Below are 22,502 nucleotides of genomic sequence, written 5' to 3'. Positions count from 1 at the left end.
ACTGTTTAGACAAAGATATTGTGGAGAGTATGCTCACATTTGGTTAGGATTCTCCTAAAGGAACTTCTGAAGTTCCTTACAACTTAGAGTTTCTGAAGGATTAGTTAGAAATAAGTCTTTAAAGTAGTCCATAATTGTAACCCATAAGAGTACAATTAACTCAACATACACTTTTTTAATAAACATTGTGTTAGTCCATTCTCCTGTTGCTATAAAGAAATACCAGAGACTGAGTAATTTATAAAGAGGTTTAATTGGCTCACGGTTCTGCAGGTGTACAGGAAGCATGGCAGCATTGGCTTCTGGGGAGGCCTCAGGGAACTTTTACTCATGGCAGAAGGCAAAGCAAGAGCAGGCATCTTACATGACAGAAGCAGGAGGAAGGCAGAGGGAAGTGCTGCACCCTTTTAAACAACTGAATCCAATGAGAACTCACTATACAGTACCAAAGGGGGACCATGCTAAACCATTCATGAGAACTCTGCCCCCACCCATGATCCAGTCACCTCCCAGCAGGCCCCACCTTCACCTTCAACATGGGGATTACAGTTCCACATGAGAGTTCAGTGGGGACACAGATCCAAACCATACAGTTTCACCTCTGGCCCCTCCAAATCTCGTGTCCTTCTCACATTGTAAAATACACTTATGCCTTTCCAACAGTACTCCAAAGTCTTTACTCATTCCAGCACTAACTCAAAAGTCCAAAGTCTCATCAGAGACAAGGCTAGTACCTTCCACCTATGAGCCTGTAAAATCAAAAACAGATTAGTTACTTCTAAGATAAAATGGGGATATAGGCATTGGGTAAATACTCCCGTTCCAAAAAAGAGAAATCAGCCAAAAGAAAGGGGCTACAAGCTCCATGCAAGTCTGAGACCTAGCAGGGCAGTCATTCATCCTTAAAGCTCCAAAATACTCCATGGGCACACTGATGCACAGGGTGGGTTCCCAAGTCCTTGGGCAGCTCAGCTCCTGTAGCTTTGCAGGGTTCATCTCCTAAGGCTGCTGTCATGGGCTGGCATTGAGTGCCTATGGCTTTTCCAGACACAAGGTGCAAGCTGCTGGTGACACTGTCATTCCAGGATCTGGAGGAGAGTGGCCCTCTTCTCGCAGCTGCACTAGGCAGTGCCCCAATGGGGGCTCTGTGTTGGGGATCCGACCCCACATTTCCCCTCTGTGCTGCCCTGGTAAAGGTTCTCTGCTCCTGTAGCAGGCTTCTGCCTGGACATTCAGGTTTTTCCATATATCCTCTGAAATCCAGGTGGAAGTTCCCAAGCTTCAACTCTTGCATTCTGTGCACCTGCACGCTAAACACCACATAGGAGACACCAAGGCTTATGGCCTGCACCCTCTTAAGCAGTATCCTGAACTGTACTTGGGCCAATTTTAGCTACAGCTGGAGCTGCTAGGGTGCAGGGAGCAGTGTCCTGGGGCTGCACAGGGCAGCAGGGCCCTGGGCATAGCCCACAAAACCACCCTTTCCTCCTAGGCCTCTGAGCCTGTATTGGGAGGGGCTACCTGGAAGTTCTCTGAAATGCCTTCAAGGCATTTTTCCCATTGTCTTGAATATCAGCACTTGCCTTCCTTTTCGGTGTGCAAATTTCTCTAGCCTGCTTGAATTGCTCTCTTGTAAATGGACTTTTCTTTTCTACCACATGGCCAGGCTGCAAATTTTCCAAACTTCTATGCTCTGCTTCCCTTTTAAATATAAGTTCTACTTTCAGGTCATGTCTTTGCTCATGCATATGAGATAGGCTTTTAGAAGCAGCCAGGTGACTTCTTAAACATTTTACTTCCACTAGATACCCTAAATTCTCTGTCAAGTTCAGAGTTCCACAGATACCTAGGGCAGGGGCACAATCCAGCCAAGCTCTTTGCCAAGGTTTAAAAAAAGTGACTTTTGCTACAGTTCCTGGTAAGTTCCTCATTTCTATCTGAGACCTCCTCAGCCTGGCCTTCACTCTCCATATCACTATGAGCATTTTAGTTACAACCATTCAACAAGTCTCTAGGAAGTTCCAAATTTTCCCTCATCTTCTAGTCTTCTGAGCCCTTCCCACTCTTCCAACCTCTGCCCATTAGCCAGTTCCAAAGCTGCCTCCATATTTTCAAGTATCCTCCTTATTCCATTCTCGCATTACTATAAAGAAATACATGAAACTTGGTAATTTCTAAAGAAAAGAGGTCTGATTGTCTCATGGTTCTGCAGGCTGTACAGGAAGCATGGCAACATCTGCTTTGGGGGAGGCCTCATGGTGGAAGGCAAAGGGAGTGGGAGCAGGAGGAAGGGCGGGGGGGGGGGTGTTGCTACACACTTTTAAACAACCAGATCTCATGAGAACTCTACCACAAGACAACATCAAGGAGATGATGCTAAATCATTCATGAAGGATCCACCCCCATGACCCAGTCATCTCCCACAGACTCTACCTCCAACATTGGTGAACACAATTTGACATGAGATTTGGGTGGGGACAGATCCAAACCATATTAGACATGTTTTCAATAGGCTTTAGAATACAAAGATAAATAAGATATGAATAGACTCAACTCAGTCAAGTATGGTCCATTTCAGTTTTTCTGGCTTTTCCATTCTCTAGATACATAAAGGTAAACCAGTCATACCTCCTCCTCGTGACCCCATGGTCTACAGGGGATACTGTCAGGTATACATGTTTCATTACATTACAGCTGAAGAGCAAAGAGTGAGGACAGGGAAAGCTTCACAAAAAAAGTGATGACTGGTCCAAGTTTGTCACCAACATGCTCTGTGACTTTCCATGCTGGATCATGTGGGACAAGGCAGGACCTTCTCTGGGACATGGTTCATAACATCTTATATACAAAATAGCCAGGGCTAGAGTCCCAGCTGCTCCAAAATTCCATGATTCTAATATGGTGATACTTGTTTTTCCCATCAAAATGTTTTAAGAAAATAGTCCAAATTTTAAAATATGGTAAAAAAAAAAAAGTTTTATCTAAGTCTAATCTTAATGGCTATCTTTTCAAATTAAGTTTTTGCTAATGAATTTCATGGAACAACTTGTTCCATTAGTCTGTTTACTTAATGTCTTTATGTAATGGTTATTTGAAATATTATGCACATTATAAACTTTTGCATTAATTAGTATGATACCCAGTGTATGACATTATTATTATTTCAGAAAGCATTCTTTTTAATTTCACTTTAGATCACCCCTGTGATTTTAATTCCTGTATTTCTTTTGAAGGGAAATAGCTTTATCAAATAGGATTTTAGATTTTTAATTTTGTACTTCTTGAGCATATAAAGATTGCTTTTAGAAGTAAAATTTTAGTGAACTTGAAATTCTCAAAGAATCACTGAGATTTGAGAAGTGACTTTTTCTTAGAGGAATGATCCAGTGCACCAGAGAAAAATATTAATTAGGGCTGGATTTATTTACCACTGTAGATTTATTGGTGCAAGAATTTTGACAAGTTTTTATTGACTTTAAATAAAATTCATAGCCATTTAATAAGCTAAAAAAAGTATAATGTTTGACCCCCCAATAATAGATGTTCAAACCATAAACATGGTTTTGCAAAGAAAATTATTAAAATCATTATTTAGAAAAAACTTTAGAATTGTGTTATTTTCTCTTGTATCATAGTCAACTCCATAAACTTTTCTGGGTTATGTGCTTGCATTTTACGGAAATAGTTTTATCATTTGTAAAATTCCACAACTGAGTTTTGTTTTCATCAATATTTACATTGAGGTACTGTTAGGAGCTACAAAGTGGAATTACACTGTTGTTTATCTGGAAGCTCAAAAATGTTGAGATCATCTTTATTAGAATTTCTTTCATCTGCAGCTGTGTACTAGTTGAAAAAAACTGATGGAAGCTGAAAGATGGGATTAACTACCACCCTACTACTTAGTGTGTGTTAATCCTACTGACACGACTTCTACCCCTTTAAAATAGGGGATGAGAGCTACTTCGTAGAGCTCTTGTTAGAAAAAAGTGATTTAATATTGGTGTCTGGCATATAGCAAGAACTTAATAAAGATGATAGTTTTTGTTTTTTTGACATCTAAGAAGATTTAATTAACTTTCCTCAGTGGAAACTGTATCATTTTAGCAATACAATAATGTCTTAGCCATGAAATTTAGCATGTGTAATTAATGTAAAAATTATTGAGGTATTTTACATTGTATTTTTTGTGTTAAATTTTCAGCATCTTGTGTGTATTTTACACTTACAGCACATCTCAACCTGACTAGCCACATTTCAACTATCTGCCACTTGACCAATGACTGCAGCATTGGATAACAAAGATCTAGCCATATTTTGGGTAATTAATAAATGACTATCCCAAGGCAAACTTTCAAAAAATAATTTTTCTTTCCAACAGACTACCATGGCTGCAGGAGTCTTGCCTCAGAATGAACAGCCATACTCTACCTTCATGAATAACAGCAAGTGTGTTGCAAACATGAAAGGTAATACCTCTTTAATACACTTTTTGTCTCTCTGTGCAAGCTAGCATTTAATAAAAGTAGCTATATGAATGGACACAAAAGAAAAGGCTCTCTTCTTCATCTTGGCCAAGATGATAAAGCAGTAAGTAATACATGCAACTTGGGATTCTAATATGAAGAAGAGAGCCCTACTTCTCCCAGTGTTTTTTCTCTCATGCTGTTTTGCTTTTTAATGATACCCCAGGCAAGGACAAGTGTCATGACTTGAACTCTTACTACCACATTTGCCCTTTACTCTTCCTGACCATCACAAGCTCTGAGCTGGGAGCCTTCCTGCTTCTACTTTCATGTTGCTGGTCTTGCTGCCACCACCGGCAGTTAACCAAGAGAGATGTTAAGTAATTTCTCTTGGCAGTACCACTTGCAGTATTTTCTAACTGCCCCCTTGGGGCTTTGCCGACATTCACTTTAGTCCTACTGTATAGAGAACTTTGAAGGATTTCTCCCCCAAGTATAGATTTGATGATAGGAAGAAGAGTAAAGGAGTAAGGGTCTAACTAAAGGTATTGAGTTCAACACTTGCTAGAACAAGTCAGTTCTGTTGTGTTCTTGTTGGAATCTGACCACTCCACCAGGGGGCGTTCTCTCTCATCAAGAAAATCATTGTTTCCCACTTCTCATCTTGTCCAAACTCCATATCCTTGTAGATCCTCCTTCATCCGTCTTTGCTGTGTTTCGCCCTAGAGGCACTAATACTATTGGTAACTACCATTTGTGGACAGCTTCTAGGTGCCAGACTTAATGTGTTAGTTTCCCTGGTCTTAGAAAGAAGTATTGTCTAAAACAAACGCAAGAATGATGTCTACTGGCTGCTTCCCTTCTAGAATAATGTTTCCTTCCCCCTGAGTAACTCTTCATCCAACAAGTCTGAGTCAGATGAACCTTTTTCCCTTTTCTTTCTTCTGTTGTAAATGTTACCTCTTAGTTGGTGTTTCTCAATGGCAATTCTGTTGTCTTTGGGGTGGGACAACTCTTTGCTGTACTGGAGAACTCTGAGCAAGCATCTCTGCCCCCTCCCACTAAATCCAGTAGCATCCCCAGGTTCCAGTGACAATGAAAAAACCCGGCATGTTTCCAAACACCCCCAGGAAGGTCGCACCACCTCTATTGCGATCCACTAGGTATGCTGACTTTTACTTTTCAAAAAAACATCTTTTTAATTAAAATTTTCCTCTTAGTATAAATGCAGCTAATTTTTAGTTAGGAAAAAATCTAGACAAATAACATTTGCTTTATAGCTAATTTTAGTAAAGCATATCTCATCTATAAAGATAGTTATACTTTATTATGTTTGTGGATGGGAAGTATTTTTTTAAATGTTATATAGTGAATCATGGGAAAATGTAATTGGGGGATACATAAATAAAGTATTTATTTTTAAAGGAAAATAGAAAACTTATCAAGAAGTAGCTGTGGAGTGAGACAGACCTAGAGTTAAATCTTGATTCTACTACTTAAAAAAAAAATTTTTTTTTTTTTTTGTCTTTTTGAGATGGAGTCTCACTCTGTTGCCTAGGCTGGAGGGCAGTGACACGATCTTGGCTCACTGCAGCCTCTGCCTCTCAGGTTCAAGAGATTCTCCTGTCAGCCTCCCGAGTAGCTGGGACCGCAGGTGTGTGCCACCACGCCCAGCTGGTTTTTGTATTTTTAGTAGCGATGGGGTTTCACATGTTGGCCAGGCTGGTCTCAAACTCCTGACCTCAAATGACCTGCCTGCCTCAGCTTCCCAAAGAGATTACAGGAGTGAGCCACTATGCCCGGCCATTAAAAAAACAAAACAAAAAACTTTTATTATGGAAAATTTCAAACACAAAAGTATACAGAATAAAATAAAGATACCCATATTTGTATCATCCCCCATGTATGCATCATCCCTCAAATATGTACCATAACCCAGTTTTAACAATCTCAGCCACTCACTTCTCTCACAGTTCCCTGCACTTTGAAGCAAACTGAGGCATCGCATCATTTTATTTGTCAAATAACCACATCATTGGCCCGGCCCGGTAGCTCACACCTGTAATCTCAGCACTTTGGGAGGCTGAATTGGGTGGATCATAAGGTCAGGAGTTCGAGACCAGCCTGGCCAATATGGTGAAACCTCATCTCTACTAAAAATACAAAAAAATTAGCTGAGTATGGTGGCGTGTGCCTGTAATCTCAGCTACTTGAGAGGCTGAGGCGGGAGAATTGCTTGAACCCAGGAGGTGGAGGTTGCAGGGAGCCAAGATCATGTAGTACCCCTGCACTCTAGCCTTGGTGACAGAGTGAGACTCCATCTCAAAAATAATAATAATAATAATAACAATAAGCCACATCAATACTACCATACCTCAAATAATCAACAGTATTTGCTTGATATCATCAAATATCTAAACAGTGTTCAATTTCTAATTGTCTTATAGATATACCATAGATATATTTATATATATATCATGTGTGTGTATAATTTGTTTGAATTGGGATTCAAAAAAAGTCAATACATTGTAATTGGTTGCTATTTAGCTTCAATCTCTTTGCTTTTTTCTCTCCCAGGCTGGAGTGCAGTGGCATGATCTTGGCTCCCTGTAACCTCTGCCTCCCAAGTTCAAGCGATTCTCATGTTTCAGCCTCCCGAGTAGCTGGGATTACAGGCACGCGCCACCATACCTGGCTAATTTTTGTTTTCTTAGTAGAGACAGGGTTTAGCCATGTTGGCCAGGCTGGTCTCAAACTCCTGGCCTCAAGTGGTCCACCCACCATAGCCTCTGAAAGTGTTAGGATTACAGGCATGACCTACCTTGCCCAGCTTTCAATCTCTTTTAAACTTGGGCTTCCCTCTGTCTCTTTTTCCTTACAGTTTATTTGTTGAAGAAAACAGGTTTTTTTGCCTTGTGCAGTTTGCCACAGTCTGTATTTTGCTGATTATATCGACATGGTATTTTCTATAAATTGGTAGATGGATGTAGAGTCTAGTCAGATTTTTTTTTAGTTGGCAAGACTGTTTCATGGGCAGTGCTATATTCCTGCCTCAGGATGCCCAGGCTGTATGATTGTCTTGCTTTTTGTGATGTTAATTTTTTTATTTTGAAATAATTTCAAACTTACAGTAATCGTACAAGAAAAGCACACAAAAGAACTCCTACATTCTATTCACCCAGAGACCCCCATTCAAGTTTTGTCAGCAGTCCCAATAATATCCTTTAATAGGAAAATGATTCTGGTAATGTTTTTTAAATCCCTTTCAAAGGCCTTAGTCACTCCTTTCTTGACCTTTATGACCTTAACATTTTTTAAGATTACAGACTTTTTTTTTTGTAACATGTTCCTCAGTTTGGGTTTGTCTCCTGTTTCCTCATGATAAGACTGAGATTATGCATTTTTGGTAGAAGGATCACAGATAGCACAAGATGTCGTTTTTCCCCATCACTGTTTAGTTTGATCACATCAGTAAAGCGGTGTCTGCCAAAGTTTATCCATTATAAATTATTCTTTCTCCCCTCATAATTAATATTTTAAGGAGAGATGCTTTCAGACTACATAAATATCCTGTTCCACATCCAACTTTTACCTAACAGCTTTAGCATCTATTACTGTTTCTTGCCTGAATTAATTATTACTGTGATAGATAACTGGAGATTTTCTTCCCCTGCCCAACGCTCCAATAACTGGAGATTTTCTAATTTCATTATTCCTTCTGTCTTTATTAGTTGGCATTCTAGTGTAAGGAAGAATTTCCTGTTCTTATTTGTTCAATTGTTTATTTATTTAGCATGGATTCCTGTTTTGCTCAGTGGATTGTGATCCTTTACTATGATTTATTTGGATGCTCCAGTTTCCCCATATTTGGACAGTAAGAACCCCTTCAAGCTGTTTACAATGTCCATTTTACGTGTCCCTGCCATTCCTGTATTCCTCACTCTCTGGCACAGCAAGATCTTCCCCCTCATCTTATTCTTTTCTTGCCCTGGCCCAGAAATCAGCCATTTATTCAAGGAACCTTGGTTCTTTTTAGTAGGAAATGGTACTTAGAAACCAAGATCTGGTATGCTCACTACTACTGGAATATCATGATTCCCAACCCTTTTTAGGGGACAGAGCTAGGAAATACGTGTTCATACATATACATAAGTATCTGTCCATTTTTACGGGTACAGTCATCCCTCCTTGTACACAGGGGATTGGTTCCAGGACCCTCCCACCCCCGGTATACCAAATCCATGCATACTCAAGTCTCACAGTCTCCTCTGTGCTACCCACCCGTGGTAAAGGGTTTTGCATCTTGCATATACTGTATTTTCAGTCCCTTTTGGTTGATAAAAATCTGCATATAAGTGGACTAGCTCAGTTAAAACTTGTATTCAAGAGTCAACTGTATATTTATTTCTGTTTCTGTCTATATATATTGAAAACCACAAGTTCACTTTGGTACTTCCAATTCTTTTTTTTTTTTTTTTTTTTAAGATGGAGTCTCCCTGTTGCCCAGGCTGGAGTCAGTGGCACAATCTCTACTCACTGCAACCTCCGCCTCCTGTGTTTAAGCAATTCTCCTGCCTCAGCCTCCCAAGTAGCAGGGATTACAGGCACCCACCACTGTGCCCTACTAATTTTTTTAGTAGAGACAGGGTTTCACCATGTTGGCCAGGCTGGTCTTGAACTCCTGACCTCAAGTGATCTGCCTACTTCGACCTCCCAAAGTGCTGGGATTATCGGCCTGAGCCACCATGCCCGGCCAGTACTTTCAATTCTAATCTAATATTACACCATCTTTATAGCTGTTCCCATTTATAATTATGTAAGAATGAGAAACCTGGCTCTTATTATCCCCAGTATGTTTGCTTGTTTACTCAGTCCTCCTTTTCCTAACCAGTCTCTCAACCCTGCCAGGCCATCACGCAACTCAGCTGTATTTTCCATACAGGGCCCGTACCCTGCCAGGCCCCACAGCATATGCCATGCACCTTACTAGTTGCCTTCCTTGTGTTGCCCTGACCTCTGCTAGATGACCCTTGCTTAGGCTTTATGTACGATCTTTCTCTTTGATTATATATACATGTTTAATTAAAATATTGAGATAATTGTACATTTACATGCAAATATAAGAAATAATACAGAGGGATCGTATTTACCCTTTATCTAATTTCCACCAATAGTAGCAGCTTGAAAAACTATTGTGTAATAATAGTATCACAACCAGGATATTGACATTGTTATGGTGAAAATACAGAACAGTTCCATCAACACAGGATCCTTCCTATTTCCTTTATAGTCAAACCCATCTACATTCATAACTCTGGCCTGTGGCAACCACTATCTGTTCCCCAGTTCTATAATTTTGTCTTTGCAAGAACGTTATGTGTATAAAATCACACAGTATGTAACCTTTTAGGAGTGATGTTTTTCAGTCAGCCGAATTCCTTGGAGTTTCATCCAGGTTGTTGTGTGTACCAATAGTTGATTCCTTTTTATTGTTGAGTAGTATTCCGTGGTATGGATGTACCACAGTGTGTTTATCAGTTCATTCACTGAAGGGTATCTGGATTCTTTCTAGTTTGGGGCTATTATTAATAAAGCTGCTGTAAACATTCGTGTACAGATTTTTGTGTGTAGATGGATTTTTATTACTTTGGGATAAATACCCAAGAATTTCCTTTCTAGGTCATATGATAGTTGCATGTTTGACTTTATATGAAACTGCCAAACTGTTTTCCAGAGTAGTTGTACCATTTTACATTCCTACCAGCAATGTATGAGTGATCAAGCTTCTCTACATCCTCACCAGCATTAGGTTTTATCAGTATTTATTTTAGCCATTAGAGCTATATAGTGGTGTCTTTTGTGGTTTTAATTTGCATTTCCTTAATGGCTAATAATGATAACCTCTTTTCATGTGCTTATCTGCCATCTGTATATTCTCTTTTTACATATCAGTGCGTGTCTTTTATCCACTAATTTTTTTTTTAACTCTTGAGTTTTAAGAGTTCTTTATATAGTCTAGATATTAGATCTTGCTCTGATATGTGGTTTGCAGATACATTCTCCCACTCTATAACTTACCTTTCTATCTCTTCATATGATCCTTCTCTGAGAAAAAGTTTTTAATTTTCATGAGGTCCAATTATTCTTTTATGGATTACACTTTTGCTGTCAAGTCTTCAGAACTTTTCATCTATCCTAGTGCCCTGAAGCTATGTGAATGTGTTTGTAGATTCATTGTTGGGTTTCACTGATCTAATATATCTGTCCATCCACCAATACTACCCTGTCATGAATACTGTAGTTATATAATAGGCCTTAGTATTGGATAGAGTGATTCTTCCCACTTATTCTCTTTTTCAAGATCATTTTAGATAGGACCTGTGACTTTAAATATGCTTATTTATGTCAACAAAAAATATTACTGGGATTTTGATAAGAATTAAATTTGTAAATCAATTTGAGGAGATTGCCATCTTTGTTGCATCTTCTAATTTATAATCACAATATGTTTCTCTGTTTTTTATATCTTTGATTTCTTTCATCAGAATTTTATAATTTTCAGCATATAGATGTATATATTTTTTTAATTATTTATTTATTTATTTATTTTGAGACGGAGTCTTGCTCTGTTACCCAGGCTGGAGTGCAGTGGCACGATCTCGGCTCACTGCAAGCTCTGCCTCTCGGGTTCATGCCATTCTCCTGCCTCAGCCTCCCAAGTAGCTGGGACTACAGGCACCCACCACCACACCTGGCTAATTTTTTGTATTATTTAGTAGAGATGGGGTTTCACCATGTTAGCCAGGATGGTCTCGATCTCCTGACAGCATGATCCGCCCGCCTCGGCCTCCCAAAGTGCTGGCATTACAGCCGTGAGCCACTGCGCCTGGCCAGATTCATACATGTTTTAAGTTTATACTTAAGTATTTCATTTTCTTTGGGGCGATTTTAACTGGTATTGTGGTTTGTTTGTTTGTTTGTTTGTTTTGAGATGGAGTCTCACTCTGTTGCCTAGGATGGGAGTGCAGTGGCATGAACTCAGCTCACTGTAACCTCTGCCTCCCAGGTTCAAGCAATTCTCCTGCCTCAGCCTCCTGAGTAGCTGAGATTACAGGCACTTGCCACCATGCCCAGCTAATTTTTGTATTTTTAGCAGAGACACAGTTTTGCCATGTTGCCCAGGCTGGTCTCAAACTCCTGACTTCAGGTGATCCGCCTGCCTTGGCCTCCCAAAGTGCTGGGATTACAGTCATGAGCCACCACACGTGGCCTAGGTATTGTGTTTTTAAATGCAGTTTCCACATGTTTTTTGTTTGTGTATAGAAATGCAATTGATTTTGGTGTGTTGATTTTATGCCTTACTACTTTGCTGAGCTCACTTTCCATTCTGGGAAGTTTTTGGTGATTCCTTGGGATTTTCTTACATAAACAATCATGTCTGCAAATAAGGACAGTTCTGTTTGCTCTTTTCCAATTCATATGCTGTTATTTTTTTTCTTGCCTTATCATAGTAGCCTAAAGCTTCTACCAAGCAGAAGTCACAAGAGCAGAATCTTTGCCTTCTTCCTGATCGTGGGGCGAAGGCATTCAGTCTTTTCCTTTTCAGTATGATGTTAGCAGTAAGTTTTCCATAACAAGTTGAATTAGTTCTCCTCCATTCTTAACTTGCTGAGAGTTTTTATCATGAGTCAGTGTTGAATTTTTTTTTGTCTAATGCTTTTTCTGTGTTAATTGATATGATCATATGATTTTTCTTCTTTAGCCTGTTGGTGTGGTGGATTATATTGATTGATTTTTTTAATGTTAAACCAGCCTGTACCTGTAATACATTTCATTTGGTAGTAGTGTATAATTATTTTTATGCATTGCTGGATTTCATTTGCTCATATTTTGTTGAGGATTTTTTTCCTAAGTTCAGGATTGATGTTGGACTATAGTTTTCTCTTTTTGTACTCTATCTGCTTTTGGTATCAGGGTAATGTTAGCCTCATAAAAGGAAGTGGGAAATGTTCCTTCCTCTTCTATTTTCTGGAAGGCATTGTGGAAAATTGGTGCCCATTCTTCTCTAAATGTTTGGTAGCATTCTCCAGTGAGGTCGTTTAAGCCAGGAGATTTCTTTTGGGGAACTTTTTGTTTATTAATTCAATTTCTTTAATTTTTATAGAACTGTTCAGGTTGTCTCATTCATCTTGGTTGAGTCTTGGTAGTTGGCAGTGTTCAAGGAGTTGATCCATTTCTTCTCAGTTGTCAAGTTTATATCAATGATTTCTGATTTGTTTGTGTTAGTTCCTTGTTATTCTTTAAATGGATGCCAGATCTGCAGTGATAGCTCCTGTTTCATTCCTGAAATGGGTGATTTGTGTCTTTGTTTTATTTTTGTCAGTCTTGCCAGATCTGTAGTGATAGCTGTGTTTCATTCCTGATATGGGTGATTTGTGTCTTTTTAAAATTTTTGTCAGTCTTGCTAGAGGTTTATCAATTTTATTTCTTTTTTCACAGAGCCAGCTTCTTATATCACTGATTTTCACTGTTGTTTTCCTGTTTTTAATCTTACTGATTTATGTTCTTATTTTTGTCTGTCCAATGCTTGTTTTGTGTTTTGCTCTCATTTTTCTAGTTTACTTTAGGTTGAAATCTGGATTGCTGATTTGAGACCTTTCCTCTCCTCTAACATAAGCATTAAGTGATAGAAATTTCTTACAAATCTCTGCTTTACCAGCGTCTTACATATATTTTGATATATTTTCATTTTGATTCAGTTCTGTGTGTTTTGTTAATTTCCTTCGCGACTTCCTATTTGACTTATGATTTATTTGTAAGTTTGACGTTTAATTTCCAAGTCTTTGGAGTTTTTCCTGTTGTCTTTCTGTTATCGATTTCTAGTTTGATTTCATTGTGGGTAGAGAACATTCTCTGTATGATTCCAGTTATTCTAGGAATCAGTGCCAAGACACATTATAATTAAAGTCCTTATTGGAAATTTTCAGCATATCATTTATCTCCATTTTAATGTCTGTTGATTGTTTCTTCTGATTCAAGTTGTGATTTTCCTAATTATTGGTATGACAAGTGATTTTCAGCTGTATTCTGTACATTTTGGGTCCTTTTTTTTCTTGCTTGTCAGGCAGTCTTCCTGTTGAAGCATTGCCCAGGAGCCAGGTGAGTGTGTATGCCCAGCTCCCTGTTCAGCCTTACTGACACCACCCCAACAAAAGTTGGGTGATTAGAAACACTGCCTCAGTCCAGATGACGAGGTGGAATTTCACGTCTCTCACCAGTTCTCTTTGACATCTTTTTAGTGAAAGTGGGGCATTGCCTTGCACTGTCATTTAGCCTTTGAGTCAGGGGGATAAGATCAGCAACATGTGAAAAAAAAAATCTGGACCCCACTGCCACCTAGGAAGAAGTGGAAGCAACTCACACTGCTTTGTTTCTGCGAGGTGTGACTGAAGCTCATTCCTGGCTGGGCCCTGTGGTCCTCAGGGGAGGACAAGGTGGGAAGTGTAATGCCAACCCTCCCACCTCCCACCACCTCTTTCCTCCTCATACCAGGTGGAGTTGGGGGTTCACCTCCCCACTGGACCCCATTGACACCAGGGGATTGGGAAATGGGAATGTTGACTATCCTGCTTCACACCCCATCATTCTGCTTCATTGATGGCAAATGAGTGAGGAGGCTCCACTCCTCTTGAAGCTCCCCTGTTGCTTGGGGAAGCGGCAGCAGATACATGAATACAAACTAGCCTTTCCTCCCACTGCGCTGTTCAGTCTTGTTGACACCAATTGAATGTGGAGGTTTGTCTCCCTACTGGGCCTCGCTAAGATTGAAGTTTGGGGGAAAGTAGAGTGTTTACAGGCCCCCACTTGCACAGCTTTGTTCAGTGTCCTTGATGATGGATGAGAACGAAGGTTCAAGTCCCCACTGGGTCCCACTGACGTAGAGGCAGGTGGTGAGCCTGGTGTTGACTAATCCCACTTCAAACCACCCTGTTAAGACTGGTTGTTGCTGGGTGAGGCACAGCTCACAGATAGACCCCAGTGACACCAGCCTGGCGGGGGAACTGAAGCACTGCCCATTTCTACTTGATGGGGGGAAATCATCTTTCTGCTCAGGTCACCACCGCCACCCAGCAGGGGAATCAGTGCCACCTGCTTTTTCCAGTTGGGATATGGAAAATTAGCTCCCTGATCAGCCCCAAAACCACCCACTGGGGGAATCAGGGCACCACATGGTCCTTCTAGACACAGTAGAAGATGAGATCCACGTTTATCCCTCTGACACCACCTGATGGGAGAAGTAGATTGATCCCACTTCTGCAGAGCAGGAGTGTTTGATAGATGATCAGCTCCCTCTCCATCCTCTCTGAAACTGGGGGTTGGAAGACGATATGGCGTTTTTAACTGGAGTAGTATGGGTATTGCCAAAAATATATTCAGTTGTTAGGTCACATTTTCCACAGACCTTTGGCAAAGGGGGACAGGCTTTTCTTATAGCTTGTTCTGAGTTGAAGGCTTCTGCAGCACCCTGTTGGGGATATACGGGAGGCAATAAAGAATCCCAGGTAGCTCACAGCCATATTGTTCCTCAAGTCCTGAGGTCCTTAGACAGTCTCTCCCTCTCAGAATCTTCCTATGCTTATCTGTTCTATTGTGTCCAGAGTTTCTAAGTCGTAAGGATGAGGAATGGGTCAACTCTACCTGGACAGAACCAGAAGTCTGCCTAGTAGCTTTTTGTTTTATTGAGGAAAGGAGAGCAGGAAGGAGGGAGAAAGGGAGAATTTCCTTTAACTTCTTTGAGGTGTAATTATCAATAATTCACCCGTTTAAAGTACCAATCCAGTGTTTTTAGAACATTCAAAGAGCTATGTAACCAGCACCACAGTCAGTTTTGGAATATCATCTTTGGATGTCATCCCAAAAAGAAACCATGTGCTTTTTTGTTTTGTTTTGTTTTGTGGGGTTTTTTTGTTTGTTTGTTTTTTTGTTTTGTTTTGTTTTGTTTTGTTTTGTTTTTTTGGGACGGAATTTCGCTCTTGTTGCCCAGGCTGCAGTGCAGTGGCACAATCTCGGCTCCTGCAACCTCCGCCTCCCAGGTTCAAGCAGTTCTTCTGCCTCAGCCTCTCAAGTAGCTGGGATTACAGACTCATGCTACCGCACCCAGCTAATTTTGTATTTTTAGTAGAGACAGGGTTTCACCATGTTGGTCAGGTTGGCTGGTCTCGAACTTCCGATCTCAGGTGATCCACCTGCCTCAGCCTCCCAAAGTGCTAGGATTATAGGCGTGAGCCACTACACCCGGCCTCTTTGTACTCTTTAGCAAGCCCCGGCTGCCATTCTTTCCCTCCTCCCTAGCCCCAGGAGCCATCAGACTACTTTCTGTCTCTATAGATTTCATTTTTTCTGGGCATTTCCTATAAGTGGAACCATATAAATATGTGGTCTTTTGTGATCGGCTTTTTTCACTTAGCATAATGTTTTCAAGGTTCATCCATGTTGTAGCATGTGTCAGTGCTGCTTCCTTTTTATGGCTGAATAATTGTTCATTGTGTAGATATACCACATTCCATTTATCCATTCTCCTGATGGGCATTTGGACTCTTCACTTTTTGGCTATTATGAGTAATAATAAAACCTGAGTTTTTATGTGGACATATTTCATTTTTCTTGGGTATTTACCTAGGAGGAAAGAACTGGGTCATTTGGTAACTCTGTTTAATCATTTGAGGAACTGCCAGATCATTTTCCAAAGTGTTTGCTTCATTTTATATACCCACCAGCAGTAGATAAGGGCTCTCATTTTTTTTTTACATCCTCATTGATACTTGTTATTATCAGACATTTGATTCTAGCCATCCTAGTAGGTATGAAGTGGTATTTCATTGTAATTTTAATATGCATTTCCCTGATGACTAGTGATGTTGAGCATCTTTTCAAGTATTTATTGAAACTTTTTACATCTTTTTTGGAGAAATGCCCACTCAAATTATTTGCCCTTTTTAAATTATTGAGATATAAGTCACATACCATAAAATTGACCCTTTTAAAGTGGTCATTGGTTTTTAGTACATACTTAAGGCTGTGCAGTCATCAACACTATTTAAATCCAGAATATTTTCATCAGACCAAAAAGAAATGTTCTACCAATTAGCACTTCTGAATACAGAGGAATAAGCAAACTCAGTTTCTCCTGCTACACTCTCATAACACGTTTCTGACACCAGATGTGTGGGATTTTTTTCCACACACCAAACAAGCAATAAATTATGCAGGGGACTCCAGATGAGTGTCCTCCAATTTAATTCTGACATTATCTTCCTAGAGATAGCGTCAGATCCCACAGGTTGAGGGCTCAGTGATGCCTGTCACAAGCCCCAGTTTGTTTAACCTGTGCTTCTGACTGGCTGGCTATAAACTGGGGTTCCCACACCCCTCTCTTTGGATTTCATTAATTTGCTATAGTGGCTCACAGTACTCTAGGAAACACATTTACCAATTTATTATAAAGGCTGTTACCAAGGATGGAGATGAAGAGATACATAAGGGTGAGGTATGGTGGAAGAGGCACAGAGCATCCATGCTGACCCCAAGTGTGCCACCCTCTGGCAACCTCCATGTTTTCAGCTCTTTGAACCCTGTCCTTCTGAGCTTTTATTAAGGCTTCATCACATGGCATGATTGACTAAACCACTGGCCATTGTTGATCAAGTTAACCTTCAACCCTCTCCCCTCCCCAGAAGCTGGATTTGGTGCTGAAAGTCCCAACACTGTAATCCTACCTTGGTCTTTCCAATGGCCAGCCGCCATCCTGAAGCTGCATAGGGACTGACAGCTACTAGTCAACTCATTAACATATAAAAAGATATCACCTTGGAGATTCCAGGGATTTCAGGAATTGTATGCCAAGAAAGAGGGACCAAGACCAAACGTGTATTTCACAATATCCCAACAGTCAGTTCCCATTCCACTTTCACCCTAGTCCCCCTGGGAAACACTGTATCTACTTTCTGTCCCTGTCAATTTGCCTCCTTGGGACATTTCATATAAATACATACTGTCTGTTGTAATTTGCCGGTGTCCTTTCTTTCACATTGATTCACATTAGTCTTGGATAACTTGCTTTTAATCTGAAGAACCTCCTTTATATTTCTTACAAGCTGAGTCTGCTAGCAACAAATTCTCTGCTTTTTGTTTACCTGGGAATTCCTTTATTTCCCCTTCATTTTTGACAGCTAATCTTGCTGCGTGTAAGATTCTTGATTGGCAGTTTAATATTTAGCACTTTGAATATGTCATTCATCTACTTTCTGGTCTCCATGGTTTCTGATGAGAAGTAAACTATTAATCTTTTTGAGGTTTCTTTGTACACAAGGAATCATTTTTCTATTTGAGCATTTTTACTGTGATGTGTTTTAACGTGGATCTATTTGTGTATATCCTACTTAGAGTTTGTTGAACTTCTTGGATGTGTGGATTAATGTTTTTCATCAGATTTGGGAAGCTTTGAGCCATTATTTCTAAAAGTTTTTTTCTACTCCTCTCTAAACTCTCTTTCTGTTCACTTATGAGGTATATGTTGGTTCACTTCATGGTATTCCACATTTCTGTGAGGCTCTGTTGATTTTTTCATTTTTTATTTTCTATGTTTTTCAGAGTGCATAATCTCTATCAGTCTATCTTCAGGTTCTCTAATTCTTCCTTCTGCCACTTCAAATCTTCTGTTGAGCTCCTCAAGTGAATTTTTCATTGTTTTTGTACTTTTTAACTTCTGAATTTCCATTTGCTTCCTTTTTATAATTCCCATCTCTTTATTGGTGTTCTCTGTCTGATGAAACAGTGTCATCACAGCTTCTCTTACTTCTTTAAACATGGGTTCCTTTAGGACTTTGAGCATATTTGTAATGGCTGCTTTGAAGGCTTTGGTATATCAGATGCCTGGCCTCTCTACCAGAGAGTGTCTATTGACTGTGTTTTTCTCTGTGTATGGGTCATACTTTTTTCTTTCTTTCCATGTCTCATACTTTTTGTTGAAAACTGGACATTTCAGATAATATTTTTTAGCACCTCTAGATACTCTTCCCTCCCCGGGCTTGTTTTTGTTGTTATTTGCTTGTCTGTTTGGTCAGAGACTTGACTAGACTATCTTAGTGATGGACTAGTCTTTTTTTCTTCATAGTTTGAAGCCTCTGATGTGACTCCTAAGAGGGCATGGCCTTGGCCGAGCAAACACAGTCACCCTGAGAAGACAATGTTTTTTTTCAGCAGGGCACCCTTTCTCTCTTCCACGCATCTCTCTGTTATGCTGTCTCCCTCAGTTGTTAGCACACCAGCTGTTGGGTTCCACTAATTACCTGCTGATCACTCTGTTGTTTTTGACAAAGCCCTGGGTCATCTGTTGCCCTACCATCTGATTTAATTAAGTTTGGGTGGTGGCCATTTTTGAGGTCAGTCTTGAGGTTTGCTTATACTCCATGAGAGGGCTTAGTCTCTTTCCTTGGTTCTCTCTGGCAAGCTTGTGTGACTACAGTTCAGCTTATTGCTCTCATGAAGCTATGAGGCTACTCATTAATAACTGCTTAACCAAAGCCTCCATTGTTTTTGAAAGCATCCTAGGCTTGAGCTTCCCCATGCTGTGTTTCAGGTAAAGATAGTTTTGTAAGGGGAAAGCTTCAGAATTCTCTGTTTTTAAGGCCTGCTTCTCCTTCTGGATGAAGTCTACTAGCCATGTCTCTGGAGCTTGAGGCAGGGACAACAGCCCAGTTCTCTGAGTGATCCCCCTGCTTTGCAAGGTGAGCAGGAATAATAGCTTCTGGTCTTCTTGGCTTGCCTAAGTGTGGAATCTTTGACCTACAGATGGGGTGGAGCAGGGGCACTTGGGAGAAGCCAGCCAGGGTGAGGAGGAAATCCATATGGGAGGGCAGACCAGCAGTGATGAAGCCTGAGCCAGATAACACCTGTGTGGGAGAGTGACCTGGCCCGGGGTGTTAGAACATTCCCAGGCATCAGAACATGGGTCAGGTTGGGAGGGCTCCGTGTGGGGCAGGGTGACCCTACATGGAATATTGGAGCATAGGCAGGGTGAGGAGAGCATCTACCCAGGTGGCTGGCAGCAGCAGCTTGGCATATGTGTTAAAGTCCAGATGGGACGAGAGAGGCATCCACATGGAGGAGGGAGCAGAGGCAGTGATGGGAGACTGGTTACATGTAGGGGGCTTGGTCACTTAGGTAAATATATTAAAGATTATGGTACCCAGGCTTCTCACAGAGTTATAATTATAGGTACAGTTGTGGAAAGGGTGGAAATTAGAGGAACTCTGTGGTGTTGGCTTGGAATTGGTAGTGTCAGGGTAAACTCTTGGTTTTTCCATATGTATATATGCCTACATACGGAAGTAAATAGAGATGTAAAGTGTGGTAATGTGTGTGCTTGTGCATAATATCCATATGCTTTAGCTCTGTCCACTGAGAGGGCCTGGCAGCAGTAACACTAATGGCAATGAGCATACCTAACACACAGCCATCGGTTTCTAGATATCATTCTTTACTAATAAATGCAAGGGCTTCTGAGTCTAATCCCGAAGAAACAGCTTGCCCAAATTGAGAGAGACTGCTACAAAGTAACTGGCCTATACTCTTCGAAAGTGTCAAGGTCATCAAAGTCGAGGAAAGACTGAGGAACTTGTTCTAGTGTGAAATAGGTGAAAGAAACAGGACAACTACATACAACATGTCCTTTTACTGTAAGGAACATTTTTGGAGTAATCAGTGAAGCTGAGGTCTGAGGAACAGAGGGCAAGTAGTAATATCTCAACCATAATTTTCTGATTTGGGGTAATTTTCAAGAATATCTTTGTGGGAAATACACACTAAATTATTTGGCGTAATGGGGCAGTATTTCTGCAAGTTATTCTAAAAAATTCAAGGAAAAATATTCTTTCTTTTTTTTTTTGAGACAGTCTCACTCTGTTGCCCAGACTAGAATGCAGTGGTGCAATCTCAGCTCAGTGCAGCCTCTGCCTTCCGGGTGCAAGCAATTCTCCTGCCTCAGCCTCCCGAGTAGCTGGGACTACAGGCACACACCACCACACCTAGCTCATTTTTGTATTTGTAGTAGAGGCTGGGTTTCACCATGTTGACCAGGTGGGTCTCTAACTCCTGACCTCAGGTGATCTGCCCTCCTCGGCCTCCCAAAGTGCTGGGATTACAGGCATGAGCCACCATGCCCAGCCAAGGAAAAATATTATTTGTGCTCTTTTGTACCTTTTCTGTAAGTTTGGCATTGATTCAAAGTAAAAAAATAAAATACTCTAAAAAATATATGGGCCAGGCATGGTGGCAGGCACCTGTCTTACTGACTACCAAAGAGGCTGAGGCAGGAGGATTGTTTGAGCCCAGGAATTCAAGGCTGCAGTGAGCTATGATCATGTCACTGCTCACTAGCCTGTGTGACAGAGCAAGGTGCTGTCTTAAAAAAATTTTTTTATTAAAACTAAAGTGTTCAATTGTGTTGTATGCTGCTGCACAGTCAAATAGAGGCTCTAAAGAATCCACCTTAAGACAGAACATCAGAGACCATAGCAAGAGCAGTTTGATTTGAGAGTGGAGGCAGAGACCAGAGCTGAGTAGGCTGAGGATGAAACTTGTGACACGTGGAGATGGCAGGTGTAGTCACCTTGGTTTGGAGGTTTAGCTATGAAGGGGAGAGAAGAAGGGCCCGCAGAAGAAGGGAAATTATAGTGAAAGATCTGGAAACAATTACATATACCTGGGAATGTTTGAAAAACAGAAATAGGGAAAGTCTTGGATAAGTTCTGTCTTCGGATATTTGAAAAGTTCTGTCTTTGAATATTTGAAAATCTTTCAAGACAAAGAGATGCTTTATTCTTTATTTTTAGTGGGAAGAACCAGAACCAATGTTTATAGAATGGATTTTAACTCAACACTAAAGAACATTTGAAGCCCAGTGTGGTGGCAGGCATCTGTAGTCCCAGCTACTCAAGAGGCTGAGGCAGGAGGAGCCCCTGGGCCCAGAAGTTTAAGTCCAGCCTAGACAACAAAGTGAGACCCCCATCTCTAAAGACGGAAAGAAAGAAAATATTTGAGCTGTCTAACAGTGGAATCGTCAGTTCCCTTGTGAAAAGTGAGCCTCTTGTCACAAAAAAGTGGAGAACACAAGGCTGGAAATTCAGCTGTACAGCAAATTCCTGGAAGTGACTCCTCCGTGGACTTAAGAATGCGGATAGGTGGGCCTCCCACACCCACCAGGCACCCACTGCATTCTCAGCCTATTGTTCTATGACTTTAGGAAGTAATGAGCCCTTTCGAGTATAGAAGGAAATTACCAGTTCTTGGTGTTCTAGATCTCACTTTTCAGTGTTTTGCCTGCCCACTTGTAGAAATTAAGGAAGAAAAGACTCAGTACTCACTGGTACATTTTAGTAGGTTTCTTTGTTGTGTTTATTGTGACTGATTTCATATTTGTCATGATCAGTATCTCATTTAGTTCCTTAAATACTGTTCTAAGTTTGGTTCTCGTGTCCGGAGGTGGGTACATTTCTCTTCGTCTACCACATCAATGCAAGGTATATTCACAACACCTCATTATTGGGAACACTGAGCAAGCATGCAGAAAGGGCTGCTTTCACCTTGCAGAATCCTGTTTGCATTAGGCTTGACTTCCTTAGACATTGACACAGGGTCACTGACTGTACAGTAACTGGGGTCAGCTCAGTCATTTTGCGTTTACTTGAGGTCAACCCAGGTCTCAAGATTTCACCACAGAGATTATTCTTGAGGTGATCTATAAACCATCCCTTCCTTAGCTTGGTCTAAATAAGTCCTACCCCTACCCCTTATCTAATGAAATTAGTGTTCATTTTTAGTGTAGTTGAAAGCAATTATTTTAACTCTTCTCTGTAGATGTCCTCAGATACTGGTTCTCCAGGCCATGGACTTATCTCTGCAAAGCTCACCACTCTTGTCTCTCAAGAGCTAAGTTAACATTCTGGAGTGCCACATACTCAGAAGCACAGACTTGCC

At 40.6% G+C, this 22,502-nt stretch overlaps 1 protein-coding gene across 6 annotated transcripts in view; it reads left to right on the top strand.

Annotated features, from left to right (window-relative positions):
* The window catches only part of LOC105498881 (protein tyrosine phosphatase domain containing 1), a 133,103-nt gene that overhangs the window by 38,724 nt on the left and 71,877 nt on the right, over positions 1–22,502 (top strand). For 5 of the 6 annotated variants that reach the window (XM_071077527.1, XM_071077528.1, XM_071077529.1 and 2 more), the window contains exon 2: positions 4,382–4,469. In XM_071077527.1, the coding sequence (XP_070933628.1) occupies positions 4,388–4,469 (82 nt within the window). In that variant the 5' untranslated portion in view covers positions 4,382–4,387. Of the gene's footprint in view, positions 1–4,381; positions 4,470–21,323; positions 21,707–22,502 lie in introns of those variants that run through there. The other variant, XM_071077530.1, reaches the window with a different exon arrangement.

The sequence above is a fragment of the Macaca nemestrina genome, chromosome 14 (genome assembly GCF_043159975.1).
Source record: "Macaca nemestrina isolate mMacNem1 chromosome 14, mMacNem.hap1, whole genome shotgun sequence".
NCBI lineage: Eukaryota > Metazoa > Chordata > Mammalia > Primates > Cercopithecidae > Macaca > Macaca nemestrina.
The sequence above is the reverse complement of the archived record's forward strand: the minus strand, read 5'-3'. Positions and strand labels throughout refer to the sequence as shown.